The sequence below is a fragment of the Sorex araneus genome, chromosome 3 (assembly GCF_027595985.1).
Source record: "Sorex araneus isolate mSorAra2 chromosome 3, mSorAra2.pri, whole genome shotgun sequence".
Lineage (NCBI taxonomy): Eukaryota > Metazoa > Chordata > Mammalia > Eulipotyphla > Soricidae > Sorex > Sorex araneus.
In genome coordinates this window covers 194,875,558-194,896,505 of record NC_073304.1, presented here as the reverse complement: position 1 = coordinate 194,896,505, position 20,948 = coordinate 194,875,558, and the positions used below count along the sequence as shown (strand labels likewise).

General features: G+C 46.6%; 1 protein-coding gene across 1 annotated transcript in view; it reads right to left on the bottom strand.

Annotated features, from left to right (window-relative positions):
• Positions 1 to 17,898, bottom strand: part of PHF12 (PHD finger protein 12) — a 53,753-nt gene extending 35,855 nt beyond the window's left edge. The window contains exons 1-2 of the mRNA XM_004605015.2: positions 17,256 to 17,898; positions 16,424 to 16,605 (exon numbers count right to left, since the gene is read on the bottom strand). Coding sequence (XP_004605072.2) covers positions 16,424 to 16,605; positions 17,256 to 17,321 — 248 coding nt within the window. The 5' untranslated portion in view covers positions 17,322 to 17,898. The remainder of the gene's footprint in view (positions 1 to 16,423; positions 16,606 to 17,255) is intronic.
• Positions 17,899 to 20,948: the final 3,050 nt, after the last annotated feature.

The following is a 20,948-nucleotide window of genomic DNA, read 5'->3' as shown; positions in this document are numbered from 1 at the left end:
CTGCTTTTGGCTGAGTGAGGTTGGATCTCTAGCACTGAATACAGCAAGAGTGATGCATAAAGCCATGAGTAAGTCCTGAGCACCTTTGGGTGTTGTCCAAAACCCAAAACTAAAAAAACCAAAAGAAGCAGTGCTGCTTTGCAAAGATATCAAAAATGCTTCCTAATTACTAAAGGAGAGAATGATATAATCTCATCTTAGTATATTACAGTTCACAAAGTGTCTTGACAGATGCTCTTATTTAATCACCATAGCCATACAATGAGGTAATTAATTCTCCTTCCCATCAGATAGGTGAGGAAACTAACTTATCTAAAGCCATGGTACGAGTAAGTAGAAAAACTAGAATCAATATAAGATTTCTGGCTCTTTCAAATCTTAAAACCAAGCTGCTTTCAAAGAACCTTTGGTAGATTCCTTACTCCTAAGAAGACACAGCAGTATATCCATCAAGCTATCCTTAGAGTTTAACATTTTGTTCTGAATCAGTCATTATTTATTGAATTTCCAACTGCATACTAATGCTTATCCCAAAGGTATTACACTGAAGGAAGGATATGGGTACATAATTTACAGATCTATCTCTCCAAAATACTACACAGCCTTTAAGTAGAGAGAACCAAAGTCATCACTAAACTCAAGCATTTATCAGGCACCTATTTTGTACGAGGCATTGTACTAAATTGTGAGATTTTAGACATGGTCCTTGCTCAGGGAACACAGATTAGAGATAGGATGAAAAAGAGAATTCGAAGGACTGGAGAGGTAATACAGTGGGGGTAGGATGCTTGCCTTGCACATGTTGACCCAGGATGAATTCTCAGCATCCTATAAGGTCCCACAAGCACCACCACCAGTGATTCCTGAATGAAGAGCCAGGAGTAACCCAAGCAGAGCATCGCCCAGTGTGACTCCAAACAAACAAGGAAAATTTGCAATGAGCTCACACAGAATCAACTACGACTAATTTTTGACATACAAACCTATGTACTTGCTCGATGTCATACTCAACAAAATATGGTCATTTGGTATAGAAGATGACAACGGTCTTTTTCCTATTCTCATCCCACACCTCAGAGCTATTCCGCAGGTGATTCTCTAAAGATGATAAAGTCAAAGGGCTGGAGAGACAGCAAGCAGATAGGGTGCTTGCCTTCATACTGTCGAACTGGGTTCGATTCCCAGGATCCCATATGGTCCCCTGAGCACTACCAGGAGTAATTTTTAAGTGCAGAGCCAGGAATTATCCCCTGAACAATGCCAGATGTGGCCCCAAAAATAAGAAAATCAATGAAGATGGTAAGGTTAAGATCTTGAAGATTTCCAGAGGAAACTACAGCATCAGAAGCAGGTATGTAGGTCTATCTGGAGGTTAAAACAAACAAACAAACAAAAAAACCACCAAAAAAACCACACACACACCTGATAAAAGATTCTGAGAGTGCAGAAAATTTCCTGGGAAGAGATTTACTGAATTTATTCTCAAGCACAATAGTATTTGAATATTTATTTATTTGGGCCTCCCCAGGAATGCTGGGAGCCACTCTTGCTGCTACTTGGTCCACATGTGAAGGCCTGGTTTAGTGCTCAGACCCTGTGTTGCTCAGGGTCAGAAGAGCTGCACCAAGTGGGCTAGGTGGTACTGGGGACTGAACCTGGCTAGGCCCTCTGAACTCTCTCTCTAGACCAGTACGAGAAATTTAGAACCCTTTTGAGAACTGTCAAAATTCTGGGAAGGTGATGCCTGGAAGAATAATCTTCTGTATGTGAGCTGACTTGGAAAAGTGGTATCCCGTCATTAAAGAGGTAAAGAATTTCTGTTTCATTTTCTATCTTCAAAAGAATATAGCTCAGGGGCTAGAGTGATAGCACAGCAGGTAGGGTGTTTGCTTTGAATGTGGCCGACCCGGGTTCGATCCCCAGCATCCCATATGGTCCCCCGAGCATCACCAGGAGTAATTACTGAGTGCATGAGCCAGGAGGAAGCCCTATGCATTGTCGGGTAGGGGTTTTGGGCCAGACCTACCTTGCAGTAGCAGGGAGCAAACTGAACTACCTGTCAGGTCCCAGGAACTTCTTTTTACAGGCAGAGAAAAGTGTTTTGTAATGATGAGTCTCCTACAGTGTATTTTCCCATCTTCAATTCAGAGGATGTTCCCTTTCACATCACTGGTGAAAAAGCCCTGCCCTTGGGACCAGGGAAATAGTCCAAAGGGCTGGAGAACATATTTTGCAAACTGGAACCCTGAATTCAATCTCAATCCCAGGTGCCACTGGAAGTGAGTCCCCAAGCACTAAGCCAGAAGCAGCCCCTACTTCTCCTGCAACAGAGTGTGACCTCAAAACATAAAACAACCAAACCCAAAAAAGTCCCCATTGTTGGAGCTGAGACACAGTTTAAAGAACTGGAGTGCAATCCTTGCATGTATGAGGCCCCCAACTTCTATCCCGGGTACCATATGAATCTTTAAGCACCAAGGGGGATAGCCCTTCCCACTAATATTCCTAAGTACCACTGGAACACACTCTCTCCCCACTCCAAACAAAACCCTGGCCTTGCCTCACATATTCAAAACGGAGCTTGATTCTGGCATGATGGGGTTTGGGGGGAAAGAGAAAGAAGAGGATGGAAAAACAACCAACTAACCAATTTTGCCCTATAACTCTTAGCAGAAAGTGACTGTGCTGTTTTCCATCCACTATTTATTTTAACCACGACCTGGTCTTAAAGACATCTGTGAACTATAAAACAACTCACAGTAGAGGTCTAAATTTTTTTTTGGGGGGAAGGGGGGTTGGGCCACACACGAGGTGCCAGATCAAACCTGAGTCTGCAGCACTGCTCGACAAGCACCTTAATCTCTGGCCCCAGAACCTAAATCTTTACAGAGATTATACAATTATAGGATATACGTCAAGAGTTTAATGTATTCTTTCTTCCTTTTTCTCCCTCTCATTCTTTGATTGTTTCTCTTTTGGGGTCACACCTGGTAATCCTCAGGAGTTGCATCTAGCTCTGCACTCAGGAAATACTCCTGGCAGTGCTTGGGGGGACCATATGAGATGCCACGGATCATCCCTGGTCAGGCACAAGCAAGCACCTTACCCACTGTACTATTTCTCTGGCCCCAAGTCTGCTGCAAGCTGAGAGAAGTCTGTTAACTATTAACAGCTACATCTGCATACATAACAGAAAGCTGGTCTAAGGTTTTAGCACTAAAACTCCTAAAAATGCCTAAAAGCCAACCTTTCCAGCAGGACTCCAGCATCTAGATTCCCATAAGCAAATTCAAATAACCAATCTCTATTGCTGATGGGTATCTATTTTGGCCTATTTCTGGAGCCTCCAAAGAGAAAACTACAAACACATCCCTCAGCTAACTGTAATGCCTGCACTGACAGACTTCTTGTCAGTGTCAAGGATTAAAGCCTGGAGCCTGAAGATTCCCAACTCAGCCAAATGACAGAGTCCAGTTTCATTTAGAATGTCTCCTTCATTCACTAATGAGGCTGTAGCTCACCACTGCAGGTGGAAGATGTTGGTAGTTGTCATGGTTCCTGGATCACTAATTATGAGGATCTATTTCAAGACATATACCAGTGTGGTTGATCTGAGTTTTAACCTCACTCATCTCCTCTGCCTATTAATACATGTGTACCGGCACAACATTAACATTTACTTCAGATTTAGGCCTCACCAGTGGGACCTGTTGCTCCATAGCTCAGCGTTAATTATCCATCCAGCACAAGCAGTTTTTCAATATGGAAGTGGAAGAGAGAAGGGGGAGGGGAACAAAAGAACAAAGGGAGGAGGGGAGAGGTGGAGGGAGAGAGGGAGACAGGGAAGCAGAAAGACTGGCTTTCATTTCACAGACCTATTTTTTGCACTACGACAAGCAGATAAAAATGGTGTTGGGTTCTGGACTTAAAAAAAAATAGGTTATTGATGTAGAGCTTGCAACTATCCATCCACTTAAGTGACAGTGACTTGAGTCAAAGGCAGACTGAGAGACAAAATCTCAGTTAATGAAATTAAATGCTTTGGCCTAGGTCTTAGGACAAAAGGAAGCAAGAGGGGGGAAAACTACTTAAGAAAGAACACTCTCCTTTTTGTCTTGCTGAACTGACAAAAATATTAAATAATATAAACATTTAACAGGACTGCTATGCAAACAGCGTGTCTGTACACAATAAACCAACAGACTTCCACTTAGTTTCTTTTAGAAAAGAGGTCAGGCGCATGAACTGGTATAGTCCCTGTTGTCAGAACCCATTATTTCCCAAGAATCAGAAGCTCTCTAGCCATTTATGGCAGTTTCAGTTGAAAGAAAATATCAGACCAAGAAAGATTTCACAGTCGCCCACCATCAGTTGTATGCCCCTCCCCCTCTTTTGGTGCCGGTGGGGGAGTGATCGGCAAGCAAACAATAGCACTGAGCAGTTTTGATTTTTAATTTCACAGTTCATGGGTCTCATCCATCCATCTGAGGTCCACTACCAGATAAAAATCCTGCAATTAAATTTAGCAGCATTGTGTAAAACCAACTGTAAAAGATAATGTGTGCTCTGACCAGGCTGCTCTTTCCGTTAGGACGGTTTTGCTGCCTTTAGCCAGCCCAGGAAATGTGTTGGTACTAGCCAAAATGGGAGCAAAGGTGACCGCTGGCAGGACCAAAATCATGCCTCAGCCTCCCAGCAGCCATTTTGATCTACAAAAGGGCGTCAGAGCAACGCTAGGCCTTTACACATCAAAATGAACTTTTGCCCTGCAAGAGCTAAGAGATGACAGGTAATTTAAAGAGATTCTTTTTTTTTTTTTTTTAAATTCACACCCAGTGATGTTCAGGGGTTACTCCGGGACCTGCACTCAAGTGCTTGGGGTGCCATATGGAATGCCAGGAATAAAGCCTGAGTCAGCTATTTGCAAGGTAAATGCCCTACCCACTGTACTATTGCTCCAGCCCCCAGCCCTGCTACAAACTTAATCCAGCTGATGTCATCAAGTACACAGAAAGTACAAGTACTGCTGTTCTGTTTTTTGTTTGTTTTTAATGAAAAGTCCTAGTAGTGGCAATGTTAGCAATAAAACCAATGAAGAGCCAGGTTACAAACTACAATTATCCATTACAAATGCCCCACTGGAAAACTGAGCTGTGTCACTTCCACAGGCATTCATTTCTTTCAGACTAGCTGACTGTGCCCCCAAGTTTTATCGCCTTCTATGTGGAGCTAGCTTGAGGGGCAACTGGAGAAGGAGGTTATAAGTCAGAGGTAGATGGGGGCTAATGTGATAGTACAGCGAATAGGGCACTTGCCTTGCATGCGACTGACCCAGGTTCGATCCCAGTAGCCCTATATGGTCCCTAGAACCCGCCAGGAGTAATCCCTGATCCCTGAGAACAGAGCCAGGTGTTAGCTCTAGACACTGGTGAGTGTGCCCTCATTCTGCCCCCGCAGAATCAGTGCTGGGAAAGAGGGGTAAAAAAGAGCAGAGCACTATGGTTATACCTGGTGGTTGCCTCTGCTAATTTCTCTACAAGCTGACTTCCGTGACAACAGGACCTGACCTGACCTGTCACTGTTTGGGGCCATTCTTGTATAATCCAGATAAGTTTCAGAGGTATGGAACACTTCTCCAGGGACAAAATTTACTTGCCCAACCTACCAGGGGCAGCTGGAGCAACAGTACGGCAGGTAGGATGCTTGCCTTGTACACACCTAACCTGGGTTCAATTCCTGGCACCCTATAAGGACTCTTGAGCACTGTCAGAAGTGATTCTGAGCAGAGAGGAGTAAGGCCTGAGCACTGCTGAATGTGACCCCAAAACACCAAACAACAAAAAACAGACAACCCTCCCCACCACCACCACCAATTTACTGACTATCAAGAACAAAGAAATAGCCATATCACTTTTTTTTGGGGAGTGAGGGTGGGGGAAGATAGTCCACACCAGTTTGTACCTGAGAAATACTTAGCCTAAGAATTCTATAAAAACTTGGGAAACTAAAAGTGCCCTATATCTTTAACTGAAATCTACCACAACACAGAAAGAAGATTTTGTAACTTAAGATCCAGCTGCTTTTCACTTAGAAGGATTTTTGCTTTATTTACACTCCTCTGTCAGTCTTTCAATTAGATAAATAATAAGGGAGAAAAATATTCTGATATTGGAAAAAAAGCACAGGGCTGCCTATTTTACCTTTACCCTCCTCCCACTCCCCCATCCCCCAATTTTACTCATAAACCTCAAAGCTCCCTGTCCTACATGACTGAAGTAATCTCCTGGGCATGCTGTCAAACTGTGCTGTCGTGGTTTGATGCCACAGCTAAGTGCTGACTTGGGCTTCTGAAGCTTCCAGTTATACCCCCAGTGACCTATTTAGGAGTTGAACATACTTCTCCATGACAGAATGCTACGAATCCCCCACTTTGGCCCATTTTCCCCCTTCAGATGGTTCCTAACCAAAGAATAATGGTTCTTAAGGTCTACATGGGTGCACACAAATAGTAGCACTGTAGCACTGTCATCCCGTTGTTCATCGATTTGCTCAAGTGGGTACCAGTAACATCTCCATTGTGAGACTTGTTGTTACTATTTTTGGCATATCGAATACGCCACGGGTAGCTTGCCAGGCTCTGTTGTGCAGGCGGGATACTCTCGGTAGTTTGCCGGGCTCTCCGAGAGGGACATAAATAGTAAGACTTCAAAATAGTAAGCCTTGGACACTAACTTACCCCTAATTTAAATGAACTGCACAAAATTTCTTATTGTAAGTATCAACAACGAACTGCAGCCTACAGCCTACAACTCGAAAGATGTCTGCTATCACAGGTGCTAGGATGAAGTTAGAACAGCTAAGTGCCATTTTTGACAGGCAAAACCACAAGGATCACAAAGGTGGAATAAAGCAAAATGTTTATCAAAAGGCCAACATTAGTGACAGAGTACTCCTGACATTCAAGATGCTTTTTGGAAAAAAAAAAAAAAAAAGATCAAAGAAAGTGAAACAGCCAACCAGTATACCAGAGTATAATTTTTCACAACTGTATTTTCACCAGCAGTCGATGACTGTTAATTGAAATCATCAATTAACTGTAGTTTCCCATTGAATGTTTCCAGAGCTTTGTTAATGACAGTTCAGTGAATGTGGGAATTAAGCAGCTCCCAGTTCACAGGAGTCTAGGGTTGGTGGAAAGAACAAGAGTGGCCCTGCACTGCCCAGTTTTGTAATGCCGAGTCTAAGCTCAAGTCCTTTGAAGCTTTATGCATTTCATTAGCTTCTCTGCACAAATACAGAAAGGGGGGAAAAATAATATTCAACATTCCTCTAAGGATCACAGCTGGATACAAGCCTATGAACGTTCCTGTGATGCCACGATCAGGGTTCTATCCTGAAACTCAAATTTACTAGTAATTCTGAGAGGTTCCCTCACCTTTGCCTGGCCTGAAGGTAAAGGAATGACTTTGGGTTGTGGTTAAATTCAAACCCTGTGGAGAGTCCTCTCTTGCTCACTCAAGCTTATTTCACAAAGAGCCTCACGCAGAGCCCAGAGCAGTGGGAAAGGCAGATGCGAGGTTCAGGCAAAGAGTTTGTCCCTACCCTGCTGTTACTCTATATATCTTTTGTTCTTCTGAGACCGAGAAAGGTTTTCTGGGAGATATCCTGTACAATTTGTCAGAAAACAGGGAAAGGATAAAGATTAAAGACCAAAAACTATTAACATACAGAAGAGCAAATGTAATTAAGGGAAAGGAATAGGAACTGTATTTGTGTTAACAAAAGGACCATCCACTTGGAAGAACCCAGACATTATTTCTGTTCCACAACCAGTGTTTATCTTTGCACATCTCTCATTTGTAATACCACTAGGTATTACATAATAGTGAACAGAGGAAATGGATCAGTCTCCTGCTTTAAGTAGTTCAGTGAGCATTTAGTACATGATTGCAAAAGGGGAAAAGTAGCTTTTTGATAAGTCAGTCATTTTCTAATACCAAGAAATACTTCATCTATCTACAAGGTATAGCGTGGAATTTTCTTGTTATGAATTCAACAGCTCAATGTAATTCAAATTTCATTTTTTTCCCCTAATGAGTAAAATCAGTGTTTTATCCTTATACTAGAGTCTACCGTATCCAGTGTCTTTTCTCCTACATGAATGTTAAAACTTCTTTATTTTCCTCTTGGCTGAGGCCTAGATTTAGAAAAACCTTTGGGGCCAGAGCAAAGTGTAGAGGGTAGAGTACTTATCTTGCATGTGGCTGACTGGGTTCGATGCCTGGCACCCCTTATGATCTCCAAGCCCTGACAGTTGTAATCCCAGAACAGTCAGGAGTAAGCCCTGAGCAACACTGGGTGTGGGCCAAAAAACAAAACAAAACCAAAAAAAGGGAAGAAGTATATTTAGGCTTTAAGAACAAGGATTCCGATATCTGAAAGTGGCAGGCAGGAAATGGAGTCACCTTCTTATTCTTTACTGGTCTCGAGTCATAGAAAAAGCAGCTATCTAGTGACCTGTGCATGTGTCCTGGGCACAGTGACAGAGCTGCAATACCAAAGAGCCTTTCTGAAATTTGGTCTAGGACTTGCACGGAATACAATGTCCTCCTCTATCAGGAAACTGGCAAGTGGTCAGCTATACTCCTGCCCTGTCTCTTGGGAGGCTAATATTATGCAGAGGTGTCTTTTAAGTGTCACCCATAAAATGGCAATGCAGCTGACCATGCTGAACTTCTTGAGACTCTTTTATTTTTTTTCTTTTTGTGTAACACCCAGCAATGCTTAGGAGTTACTCCTGGCTCTGCACTCAGGAATTACCCCGGTGTTGCTCAGGGGACTATATGGGATGCTGAGATTCGAGCCCAGGTCGGCCGCATGCAAGGCAAATGCCCTATCGGCTGTGCTATCGCTCCAGTCCTCTTGATACTCTTAAGTCAAAGAAAGAGCACAGTAGAAGGATGGGAAACAAACTTTTTCTTTGTTTCCTGCTTTGGTGACTTAAACACTGGCATCCTAAAATAATACCGTATTTCTAGGAGTCTATAATGTATTAATGTAATGAGTGCCACGATGACCGTAACCAGAATTTTCTACCAGGGTTTATGCAATAGCCAAGGAAATGTCTATGTGTTAGGGCTGTCACAAGGACAAGAAAGTTCAGAGATTAACACTCTTACCCATAACCAAGAACACATAATATTTAACTTCATCTATTTTTTATTGCCCTGTCAGTTGTAGGAGGAAAGGTGCACCCGTATTTAGTAAGCAGGACACCTGAATTTTTAGGTAGCAAAAATCCTCTTGGGAGCATCAAAGCAGACTATTTCCTTTTTTTTTGTTGTTGTTGTTCTGTTTTTGCTTTTTGGGTCACAACCGCCAATGCACAGGGGTTACTCCTGGCTCTGCACTCAGGAAATTACTCCTGGTGGTGCCATATGGGATGCTGGGGGTGCATATGGGGCCATATGGGATGCTGGGAATCAAACCTGGGTCGGCTGCGCGCAAGGCAAACGCCCTACCCGCTGTGCTATCACTCCAGCCCAGACTATTTGCTTTTTATGAGCGATATAAAACCTGCAGGCAACTATTCTCAGCACTGTCTTATTATTACTGCTGAGTTTACATAAATACATGAACAGGTAAGTTCACTGTCATGTACAGACAACCTTTTATTATTATTAATGGCTTCAAAATTGAACTCGAGTTGTTTCCACCCCAAGCTGTGGTTAGCAGTCAAACTGAGGCAATTAAAATCTGCCTTCTTAAACTAGGGGCCTCTAGGTAGAAATGTGAACACACAGAAATTTTGTTGTGGTTGGTCAGTGCTGGATGGAAACACCGCCTAACGGAGAGTAGTGGAATTTTAAAATATCTTGTAGGGTAACATCCAACTTGTGATGTCTTGGCTGGAAAATGTCATACAAAAGTTGAGGAGCCAACATAGTAAAATCCCACTGTAAGACTTTCTCCAATGAGATGCACCATCCTCATAAGAACTCACAGAGGCAACCTTTAATTTACTGCTACTACACAGAAAATATAGACACAGACATACAAGTGAACAGTCTCTTTCTAGGTAAAACAAAATTTTAAGGGGCTGGAGTGATAGCACAGAGGGTAAGGTGTTTGCCTTGCACAAAGCCGACCCAGGTTCGATTCGCAGCATCCCATGTGGTCCCCTGATCACCACCAGGGTTAATTCCTGAGTGCAGAGCCAGGAGTGACCCCTGTGCATCGCTGGGTGTGACCCAAAAAAGAAAAAAAAATTTAAGCCAATAAATGGTTAAATACACATAAAGTGGGTCTAGGTATCATCAGTCATCAGGCTGATGCAAATCAAAACTTCAAGAAGACAATGCTCCATGTCAATTTTGTTGTTGCTGCTGTTTTTTGAGCCACTCCTGGAGGTGCTCAGAGATCACTCCTGGCTGACTTAGGGGAACCACATGGGATGCAGGGGATTGAATCCAGGTTGGCCACATGTCAGGCAAGTACCCTACTCGCTGTACTATTGTTCTGGTATGCGTCTTCATGTCTATTAGGAAGGATTTATTTTTTAAAAATGGGGTGGGTGGGGAGGCTGGAGCAATAGCACAATGTATTGATGTAGTGAGTGCCATGATGATCGTAACCAGAATTTTCTACCAAGGTTTATGCAATAGGGCATTTGCTTTGCACGTGGCCGACCCAGGTTCGATTCCCAGCATCCCATACGGTCCCCTGAGCACTGCCAGGAGTGGTTCCTGAGTGTAGAGCCAGGAGTAACCACTATGCATAGCCAGGTGTGACCCAAAAAGAAAAAAAAAAAAAAGAAAAAAAAAGGTGAGGGGGCTGTATAGTACAGAGGGTAAGGTGCTTGCATGCAGTCGCCATGGGTTCAATCCCTGGCATCTCATATGGACCTGGAGCACCGCCAGGAGTGATTCTTAGGCCAAGACAGGTAACAAAAACCATTGGTGAAGATCTACAGAAATAGGGACCCTTATACATTGCTAATGGGAATGTAAAATGAAGCAGTCACTTTGGAAAACAGCAGTTTTCAAAGGTCACACTGGGCTGTGTTCAAGACTTACTCCTGGCTCTGTGTTCATGGATCACTCCTGGCTCTGTGCTTAGGGTACCATATGCAGCTTCATGAAGGCAAGTGCTTTAACCTTTGCATTATCTTTTTTGCTCCCCAACTATATATATTTTGGGGTTTGTGGGGGCATATCTGGCAGTGCTCAAGAATCATTCCTGGCTCTGCCTTCAGAGTAGAACTACCACATGCAGTACTGGGGACTGAATCTGGCCTAGATGCATGGAAGGCAAGCATCTTATCCATTGTACTATCTCTCCCGTCCACACACATCATTCATTTATTTATTTATTTGGTTTTTGGGTCACACCCAGCGATGCACAGAGGTTACTCCTGGCTCTTCACTCAGGAATTACTCCTGGCAGTGCTCAGGGGACTATATGGGATGCTGGGAATCAAACCCGGGTCGGCCACGTGCAAGGCAAACGCCCTACCCACTGTGCTATCGCTCCACCCCCCCCCACATTATTTAAAAGGCCAGAGATTGTTCTAAAATATTAGTGGAACCAGTAAAATAGTTTTCAAAACCTTCAGAAACAGCAGAAAATTGATTAGATTATAATTCCATCCTACCACTGAGCATAGTATTTTTTCTTTTTTTTTTGACAAACCCACAATGAAACATTTCCCTCAAGAGTACTATTTTTCCAAGTTACAAAAAATGTTACCTCCTTTTCCACCCTTAATATTTTTGAAGCCTCTTTTCTTAACCAAAACCATTTGGATCAAAACTATTTTGTAGGTAACAACTTGCACCAAATATCATTTATTTTTCTTGAATCAATCCCTGGCACTGCAGCTCCCCCACACTTCAGGGACTAAAGAGAGTGATTTCCCCCAGCAAAAACAAACCTTAAAGAATAAAGAGAAAGAAAAGAATTGGCCCCTTGGTTCCACGTAAATTTACAAAGCATGCACATGAATCCTCCTTCTTTGAGTGAACCATTTAAAAATAATACCACGCCCAGATTCCAATGTAACACAACACATGCAAAATAAATAAAACTCACATAAAATCAAATTAGGCCTGTTTATTTGGGAGGTGGAGATATGCTCACAGGGCGTACTCCTGACTCAGTGCACAGGGATCAGTCCCGGCAGATCTCGGGGGACATCAGGGTGCCAAGAACTCAACATGGGTCAGCCATGTGCAAGGTAAGCACCCTACCCTCTGTACTATCTTTCTGGCCCCCTAGGCTTGTTTATTGTTGAAAGTGACTTAACTATTGAGGAGGTATGGCAAGGAGAGGGAGTCCAGATGCTTTCACCTCTAATTCTTCAACATCAGTCTTCCAATTCTTATGTCAAATAGAACAGATTCAAGGGCCAAAATAAACCACTTTTTTTTTTTTTTTGGATCGTTTGCCCAATATTATTCTAAAGCTGAGTTAAACCGAACAAAATAAGACAAATCAACTCCTTCAAAGTTCAAATGACAAAGATTGTCTGTAAGAGTTCTCCTCTATGTGTGGAACCTTTATTGTTATGACTCACTGTAAATTAAATATGCAAAACTGCAAGCTGAGCTTAGTTTTTGCCTATGCTCAGAGACCTTTTTACTCTCATTCTTCGAAAACCCCATTTTGGATCTTGCTGCCAACACCAGAGAGGAAAGCCGGCCAACAATTCCAAATATAACATGCGGAGGCAAATGCTACAGAAATCTGTCTGACGGGAAGCGACCATGCTGAGGTCTGCTGAGGTAGATTCACTTCTCAGTCATACCATTTTGGTCCCTCAGTCTGGAACAAAATGCCACGAGAAAGCATCAGAGGAAACCCTCCAGCCTCCAGCCAGGTTCCTCACTGATGCCCTAGCCTATTCATTTTCAGTAAGTACAATCCTATCTACCTTAAAGGGAAAGCTGAGTTAGTGTCAGCTAGAGTTCCTCCACCAGTTATAATTTTTTAGAACAATTTTTCAGACTCAAGTGTATTCTTTGCATTCTCTTGCTTTGCATTCAAGTTCCTATTTTATTCCCTGGCACTGTATGATCCCCCGTGTATAGCCAGGAGCAACTCCTCAGCTGAGAATGGCCCTCAACACCACTGCTATGGCCCCCAAAATCAATTTTTAAGGACCAGCCCGTGGATAGCAGCATTTTCAGAAAGCTCAACTTGGCGTATGGCATGACAATTTTAAGGTCAGGTTCACTGGGGAACACTTACAACCTATCTCTTTCCAATTCTCCAAGGGTAGGTTTAGTAAACTCTACCACCACTCTAAATAATTGATACACTAGTTTAAATGGGATAAAATGATTACTCCCTCACGAATAAATACAAAGACAGAAGCTCCTCAAGTTTAATCCTTCAATGAGATCATAGTACTGAGCACGGGACAATTCATGCCCTCACCCCGAGGATCATTATAGAAACCCAGAAATAGGGCTTCCAGTTTAATTGGGAAGAAATGGCTGTTCCTCCTACAGAGGACTGGCCCCTGAGAAAAGACAAGACAATTAAAACAGCTTATTTGACCAGTCATTTCCTCCAGTAGTTTATCTTAGAAGATCCCCTGTGGTTATGGCTATGTCACTAAGCCCAGGAGGTAAAGTTTGCATAGAATCACTTCTGGAACATTTTACTAAATCCTGTTCACTGTGAGGAAAGCTGACAAGACACACTAGAGACGGAAAAAGAATTTGTCTCTCAAGAGCTTTGGAGGACCCGCAGAATAGCAAATCCATCTCTTGTACACTTCATACATGAGAAAAATTACCACTACTAGGCTTATTAAAGGATCCAGTTTTTGTTTAAAAAAAAAAAAACAAAGGAAGCAAATGAAAATGGAGCTGTACCTCCTAACCTAGCTCCTATACAGCACAAACAAGCAGTAACGGGGCAAATAAACATGTAAACACTCAGGAATCAAACATTCCTGAGACATTAACTGTTAGCCCTATCTAGCCCAGTTGAGCTGGTTAATGAAGTACTTCATTTGTGCAGGAAAATGTCATGTAGGAGGGAGAAAAAGCGGGATGCAGATCACTAGAAAGTAAGCTTTCTGCCTGATACCAGTATCTAGAATGTTGTGTGATTTATAGTAACTTGGCTAAGTCAAAGGTACATTCAGTATTGGCATCTTCAAAGAAGATACTGCAGATGTGAAACAGTCTTGCCTAGTTTACTAGGATTCTTTAATCTCTGATTACCAGTTCCCATTCATGGACAAAAAAAAAAAGTATTCAATGAAAGGCATCTCATCTTCGGGCAAGTCTGAAAAGCACCAACAGCTAAAAGTTCCACCCCTCCCTTTCTCCTTCCAACTAAAGTGGAAACTGTTAATTGTTACAACTTGACAAGACATAGACTCATCCAATTAAAAGATACAGAGGTTGGGGTTTGGAGTTTTTAAAAGCCCAGTCTCAGAAAAAACAGCTCACTTCTTTCATGCCTAAAGTTTCCAATAAACAATTTATCTCATTAAACAAATGAGACTAAAGATAACAAAGAGCTCCCAAAATTCCCTCTCAACATTAAAGTGAAAATTCTTGTCTAACACTAAATTCATCCTAGAGGTAAAATATTAACCCACATTTAAAATCAAGATGCTTCCAATTCAAACCCGGTACATGTATCAACCAACTACACAAAGAATGTAAGCTAGTGACTGGTTAGCAATACTCTTTCCTACGTTCAAGAACGCACAGGAAATTGAGGCAAAGAAACTGTCTTCAGGTGGATTACACCTTATAGGAAGCAAGTCTGAAACCAAAGATCCTGACAGTTAGTCACCTTATAATAAAAATTTTAAAGCTTGCAGAGAAGCTTCCTTCAGGATAATAATTTCTGTCCTGCAACATTACAAGCCAAGATGGGGAGCCCTCCTGGGCACAAGTATCTTGGGAACGGTAATGGGAGCTTCCTACATAACTTCTGACCACAGATTTAATTTGTCCAGTATCAGTCATTTGTCTTCTAAGTGTTCCAAAACCTACAATTAGTACAAATACATAGTAGGCACTATTCCATAAACTGAGAGATGGAATGTGTGTGGACTGTGTTGAGTTTCAGGAAAATCTCATTTTTCTCTATAACAGAGGGCCAAAAAACCGGGTGGGAGCCAACAGGCGCGTCTCCTCTCCTTCACACACTCTCCAGCCCATGCCTTCTCCTTTCAGAAAGGCCTGCCTACGTCAACTGTTGCTGAACTTCGAAGACCCATCAGAACAAAACGCAACCGGGGCTCTCTGAGCCCAAGAGGGGGGTTTTTGTGGAGGGCAGAGGTGAATTCCCCAGGCAGAAGCTGGAGTTTAAACTCTTCCTGACCGGATTGTTCTGGGTCGAGCAGCCGAGGAGGATCAAGCAGCGGGCGATCAACCCAGGTCCCTCCCTCCCTCTCCCATCTCTCCCCTCCCCTCGCATTGAGTGAGCGGGGAGGGAAAAAAAAAAAAAGCGTACAGCCTTCTAGCTCTCCACTCCTTAAAAATGTCCACGAGGAGCCATGCCACACAATCCGGGCCCAGCAGCAAACAATTCTGCAGCGAAGGGCTCGCCGAGCCTGGGCGAAGAAGGGAAATCAGCGCCCAAGGGCAATTTTAATTGTCTAACCCAGCCGATTTCCTAAGAGGCGGCAGCGCGGGGAGGGGAGGGAAGCGGGAGGCAGCGCCGAGAGGCAACAGGGGGCAAGCGGAGGCAGAGAAAGGGACCCAAGCGGCGAGATCCGGCCCCGGCATCCGACGAGCTCCTGCAGCGAGGGCTCCGGGGCTACCCCACCGTTCCCTGGGGGACGTTTGCAAATCATATATGCAGCCAAAATGGCGCTGAGAATAAAAATATAATTTAAAGGCAGGTCGCCATATTGTAAACAGAGCGGCAGAGGAGCGGCGGACTGGAGAGACACTCTCCCGGAGCTCCTCCACAGCCCAAAGCCACCGGGCGCCCGGGCCTCCAGGCACACCCGCCCCTCCCTCCCCTGGTCTGGAGCCGGGCGGCGGGCGGCAGAGGGCTCCGCGCACCCACCGCAGGGGAGCCCAGGCGGGCAGGAGCCCGAGGGCGGCGGGCGCGCGCGGCACAGGGCCCGGAGCTCCTCCCCTTCCTCCCCCGCCACCGCTGGCCGTGCCCTGTCGGCTCGGTCCTGTCTCCCCGGCGACTTCCAATCCCAGATGGGGCTCGCCTCACTCCTCCCCAACCCCCACCCCGGGGTCCAGACCCACCGCCGCTCCTCCCCCTCCAAACGGCCAGATCGCGGCAGACACCTGGGGGCGGGGAGGCGCTCGCCCCAGCGGCTGCAGAAAGTCAGCTAGCGGCTGCAAGCGCCCGTTATTTCGGCTGGCCCGGAGTAGGCCGGGTGAAGGAATGTGCCAAGAAGGGGCTGCCCGGGGAGCTCCCCTGACCTTACCAGCACTGGAGGTGGAAGGCGGCCGGGCAGTGGTCACAGCACAGGAGATCCCCACCTTCTTTGCAGCTATCACAGCTGTCGTGGTTGGTGGCCCTGCCGCTTCTCCGGGGCTCCTTCTCCGGCTTCCGACTCCGTTTCTCCGCTTCATCGGTCTTGGGGGGAGCCAGCAGAGCTTGGATTTGCTGCACACACATACAAACGGCGGCGTGTGTGCACCCAGGGAGGACCCCAGCGGGTCGTCGTCCCTCTGGCGGGGCTTTGCCCTCACACACCCCTCTCCCCGCTTTTGTCCTTCTTCCTCCCATCCAGGCTGTGGCCTGAATCTCTTAAGCCCCCCGGGGCCTGGGGAAGCCCACCCTAACCGCGTTCCTGCAGCACCACCACGAGAGCAGCTCCCTCCAAGGGGGGGAGGCTCGGGCTAGGGGGATGGGGAGAGGGTGCGCGGTTCCCTTCTCGCCACTTCCTTGTATGGACAGTGGGGGACTCCAAAGCCAGGCTCGGGAGAGGCCTGGAGCCGAGTACCCGGACGTGCTGGGGGAAGCACAAAGGGGCCGGCGAGAAGGGGGTGGGGAGGCCCGCCGGTGCAAAGGAGATGGAGTAGACTAGCGCCTCAGCAGAGCGAATCGAAGGCAGCGGGTAGGTGAAACTGCTGCAAACGTCCTCCGAGGTTGAGCTCAGCCCCCCGAATTGCAAAGATGGGAGGCAGAGTCTGGGTGAGGACGTGCCCCCCTTCCCCGGCTCTCATGCGCTACCAGCTCCTGACCGGCTTTGTGGGGCGGAGGGTGGACCCCTCCCGGCGCTGGGGGAAGGGGACGAGGAGGGCCACTCTTACCTCCATCAGCCCCCCCGACGTGTCCAAGTCGTACACGATCGTCTTGGTCTCCATTTTCTCCCACATTCATCCACCTCCCGGGCTGGGCGCTCTCTGCTCCGGCCCCCCCAACCCCAGAGGGAGGGGGGTGGCGGGGGGAGGGGGCGCTCCTGACCCCGCTCCCCCTTCTTTTTTCTCAGCACGGGTTCCGACTTCCTCGCCCTGGCTCCCCCCCACCCCCCGGCCCCCAGTCCCCGGGACGGCAGCGTTCTCTCCACGGGCCGTGAGGGGGGAGCAGCCCCTCAGTCCCCACCCGGCGGCTGACTGCACGGTGGGTCCCGGCTCCGGGGGTCAGGCCTCGGCGGGGCCTAGTCCCACAGGCTAAAGCCGGCGCTGGCGACCGCTGGTCCGGCCGGGAAGGCTGGTGGGCGCTGCCATCCCGGGGTTGGGGGGACCGGAGGGGGGGTGAGAGGTTAGGTGAGGTTGTGGTACGTGAGGTGACTGAGGGGAGGGTGATGGGGGGTGGTCCCCGGGCTCCGCCTCTCGCCGCCGCTGCCGTCTGCGTCCCGGCTGCCGCGCACTTGGCGCAAACTTACCGCGAGCGCCCGCAAAGCCACCCGCGCAGGCGCCCCGGGATTGCCGCTCGCCGCGCGCAACCGCAGTGACAGCCGGCGGCGGGGCTCTCGCGCAGTCGCAGTGAGGGTATACCCCCCAGCGCGCAGCCGCGCTGGCATTCGTCTGGAGCGCTGAAGCCCCGCCTTCCTGCCATGCACCTGCGTACTGAAACAAAAAGGCGGGACCTGCGGGCTCACGCAGGCGCCTAGGAGAGCGCACAAAGGTCACGGCGCAGCCGCAGTAACCTGGGGCTGCTTCATCCATTGGTGTTTGTGAGTAAAACAGGAGGCTTCTGTTCCCGCGCAAGCGTGATGGGGTTGCTCCGCTCCCGCCCCGCAAGAACAGAGCTGAGTCTCGCGCAGGCGTATTGACATATGCAGGCCCTCACTTAGAATGCTTCTCTTTTCGCCATTTTGGTAATGGGAGAAAGGCTACCGTGTCCTTGGAGTCCTCAGGCATGAACACGAAGGAGCAAGGTGTGGTGTTGACTGGAGCTAGTAGGCTGTCGGTGACAGCAGTTCTCATAGGGATGCTGTACCGCACTGTTTAGTTCCAGAGATAGGTGTGGCTGGTCCAGCCGCCATATTAGTAAAGAGAAAAGAAAAGCCATTGCGACGGTAAAAACTATGGTTTTGATGGTGGCTGCTGTACCTACTTCCCTTCCTTTCCCGACAATCTCAGCCAGAGCATCCCTGCTTTACGATGTTAATGGCACCAGAGAGGTCCACCTGCTCTTGATTGCCCTCTCTAGCTCACTGTTCCCGAGATCGGCTCAATACGAAGAAGCCAAAGAGACGTTTGTAACGCTGACAACGCCCAGCTAACTGCCTAACAGTGGACTTCAATTCCCAGTTTGCAATGCCCATAGTGTGTGTGGCGGGGGTGAGGAGGGAGAGAGATGGGTGGGCTGTCCAAAGGCGAACGGGAGCACAATGCATCCTGGGAGCAAAAATCGCGATGAGTATGATGGATTATGGGAGTAGTAGTTATTCTTTAGTACGCTGGGCTGTACGGTAGGACGGACTCTGGTGAGAGCGATTTGCCTGTCCGGAAAGGATACTTTGGAGAGCAGCAGAATGAATTCTGGGATTTGTAGTTTGAAGGTCTCACCGCGTTCTGGGCGGGGCATCAGCGTCCCGCCTCAGCTCCTGACGCTTCTCTCTGGAATTTTGCCTGCAGAGATGCCCGGTTTTCTTTGCCTGCCTGTAGATGAGGTAGTGAAAGGAATGGCATCGTTTTGCCTAACACTGAGTTTAGTTGTTATTGTTGCCAGGTAGCTGTGTCAGGCTGACTTTCGTTGTTAAGGTATTCTCGAAGGCATAAAACTGGAAAGGGCTTAGAGACTTTCTGTATTAATTTCCTTTTTTCTTTTTCTACTTTTTTTTTTTTTTTTTGCTTTTTGGGTCACACCCGGCGATGCACAGGGGATACCCCTGGCTCTTCACTCAGGAATTACTGCTGGCAGCCATATGGGATGCTGGGATTCGAACCCGGGTCGGCCGCGTGCAAGGCAAACGCCCTACCCGCTGTGCTATTGCTCCAGCCTCCACTCTTTCTTTCTTTCTTTCTTTCTTTCTTTCTTTCTTTCTTTCTTTCTTTCTTTCTTTCTTTCTTTCTTTCTTTCTTTCTTTCTTTCTTTCTTTCTTTCTTTCTTCCTTTCCTTTTTACTTATTTTTGGGGACCACACCTGGTGATGCTCAGTGGTTACTTCTGTCTGTCACTCTGGGATCACCCCTGGCGGTTCTTGGGGGACCATATGGGATTCCGGAGATCGAACCCAGGTTGGCAGCGGTCAAGGCAAATGCCCTGCCCGCTGTACTATCGCTACAGCCCCTAATGTTCAGATTTTGATGAACAGAAAAGAGCAGTGATCTGCCTGGTGCTAATAGTGAATTTATGGCAGATCTAAGACTAAAACATATTTGTTGGTTCACAGATCAGGATACTGCCTGTGAATAGTTTCTGCTCCTTTGGAGGAGCAATTACGATAGTGATGTCAGTGTGCGGTCTTCAGTTTCTGTTTTATTCCCCACTGGCTTTTCTGCTGATTCTTTTGGTGCCTGGGAAGAATGATTAAGGTCATGGACAATATTGTTCTGAATAGGGGGTGGGGAAAAGAAATGTCATGTTAGGCTTCTGCTCTTTGTCCTCTGCCAGCTGACAAGAGCAGACGTTGGATTTAGGAGGGTAATAACACATGGCTCTGTTGACAAGAACCAAGGAAAATAATCACTCCAGACACCCTCCTCTTGGAATTTAAGGGGTGAGGTCAGCTTAGAGGAACCAGGAGTTGGTTGTCACCTTTGCAACTCCCTGGATATTCAAGGTAGATAAAGGAAAACAGATGAAATACTATGCCTTTGGAAGTGACCTCTTGTGGCTAATCTAGGCACTGCACTCTGCAAAAGCCAGGAGTTCTCTCCATCCTTCAGGGTGGCATGTGCCAGAGGCTGAAGGTGGCAGTCATGAGCATTGGTCAGCACCTCTCCACTGGAAGATTATAGATGCAGAATACGCCGGTCGTGGCTATGATTTCCCTTAGGGAATGTGTCTGTTGGCTTCTGAGTTCCATAATTCTCCTATTGCTTTTAGCTAGAAAACAGCAATGCCACCTTTTGTTTGTTTGGGGGCCACACCCTGCCATGTTCAGAGGTTACTCCTGGCTCTGCACTCACGAATTACTCCTGGTGGTGCTCAGGAGACCATGTGGGATGCCGGGGATCAAACCCTGGCTGGCCACATACGCTGTACCATCTCTCTGACCCCAAGCCACCTTTCCTATTTGATATGTGTAAGGTTTAGGATGTAGCTCAGCAGTAGAGCCTTTGTCCTGCGTGTGTGAGACCCTGGTTTTTAATTCCTGGCACCACACACACACCAAAAAAAAGTATACTGTGGGCCAGTGCTAGGCAAATTTAGGAGATGCTGTGTGCCATAGATCAGGGAATAAATGCTGGGAGTAAGTAGATAGATACTCTTCAGCTACCTCTTTCTGGAGTTCATGGATATGGACTTTATTCTGGGGGAGGGAGGGTCTTCCACGTGGTACTCAGGAGGCCTGGGGGCCACTGTGGCAGTTCTTGGCCAGTGGGACTGGTG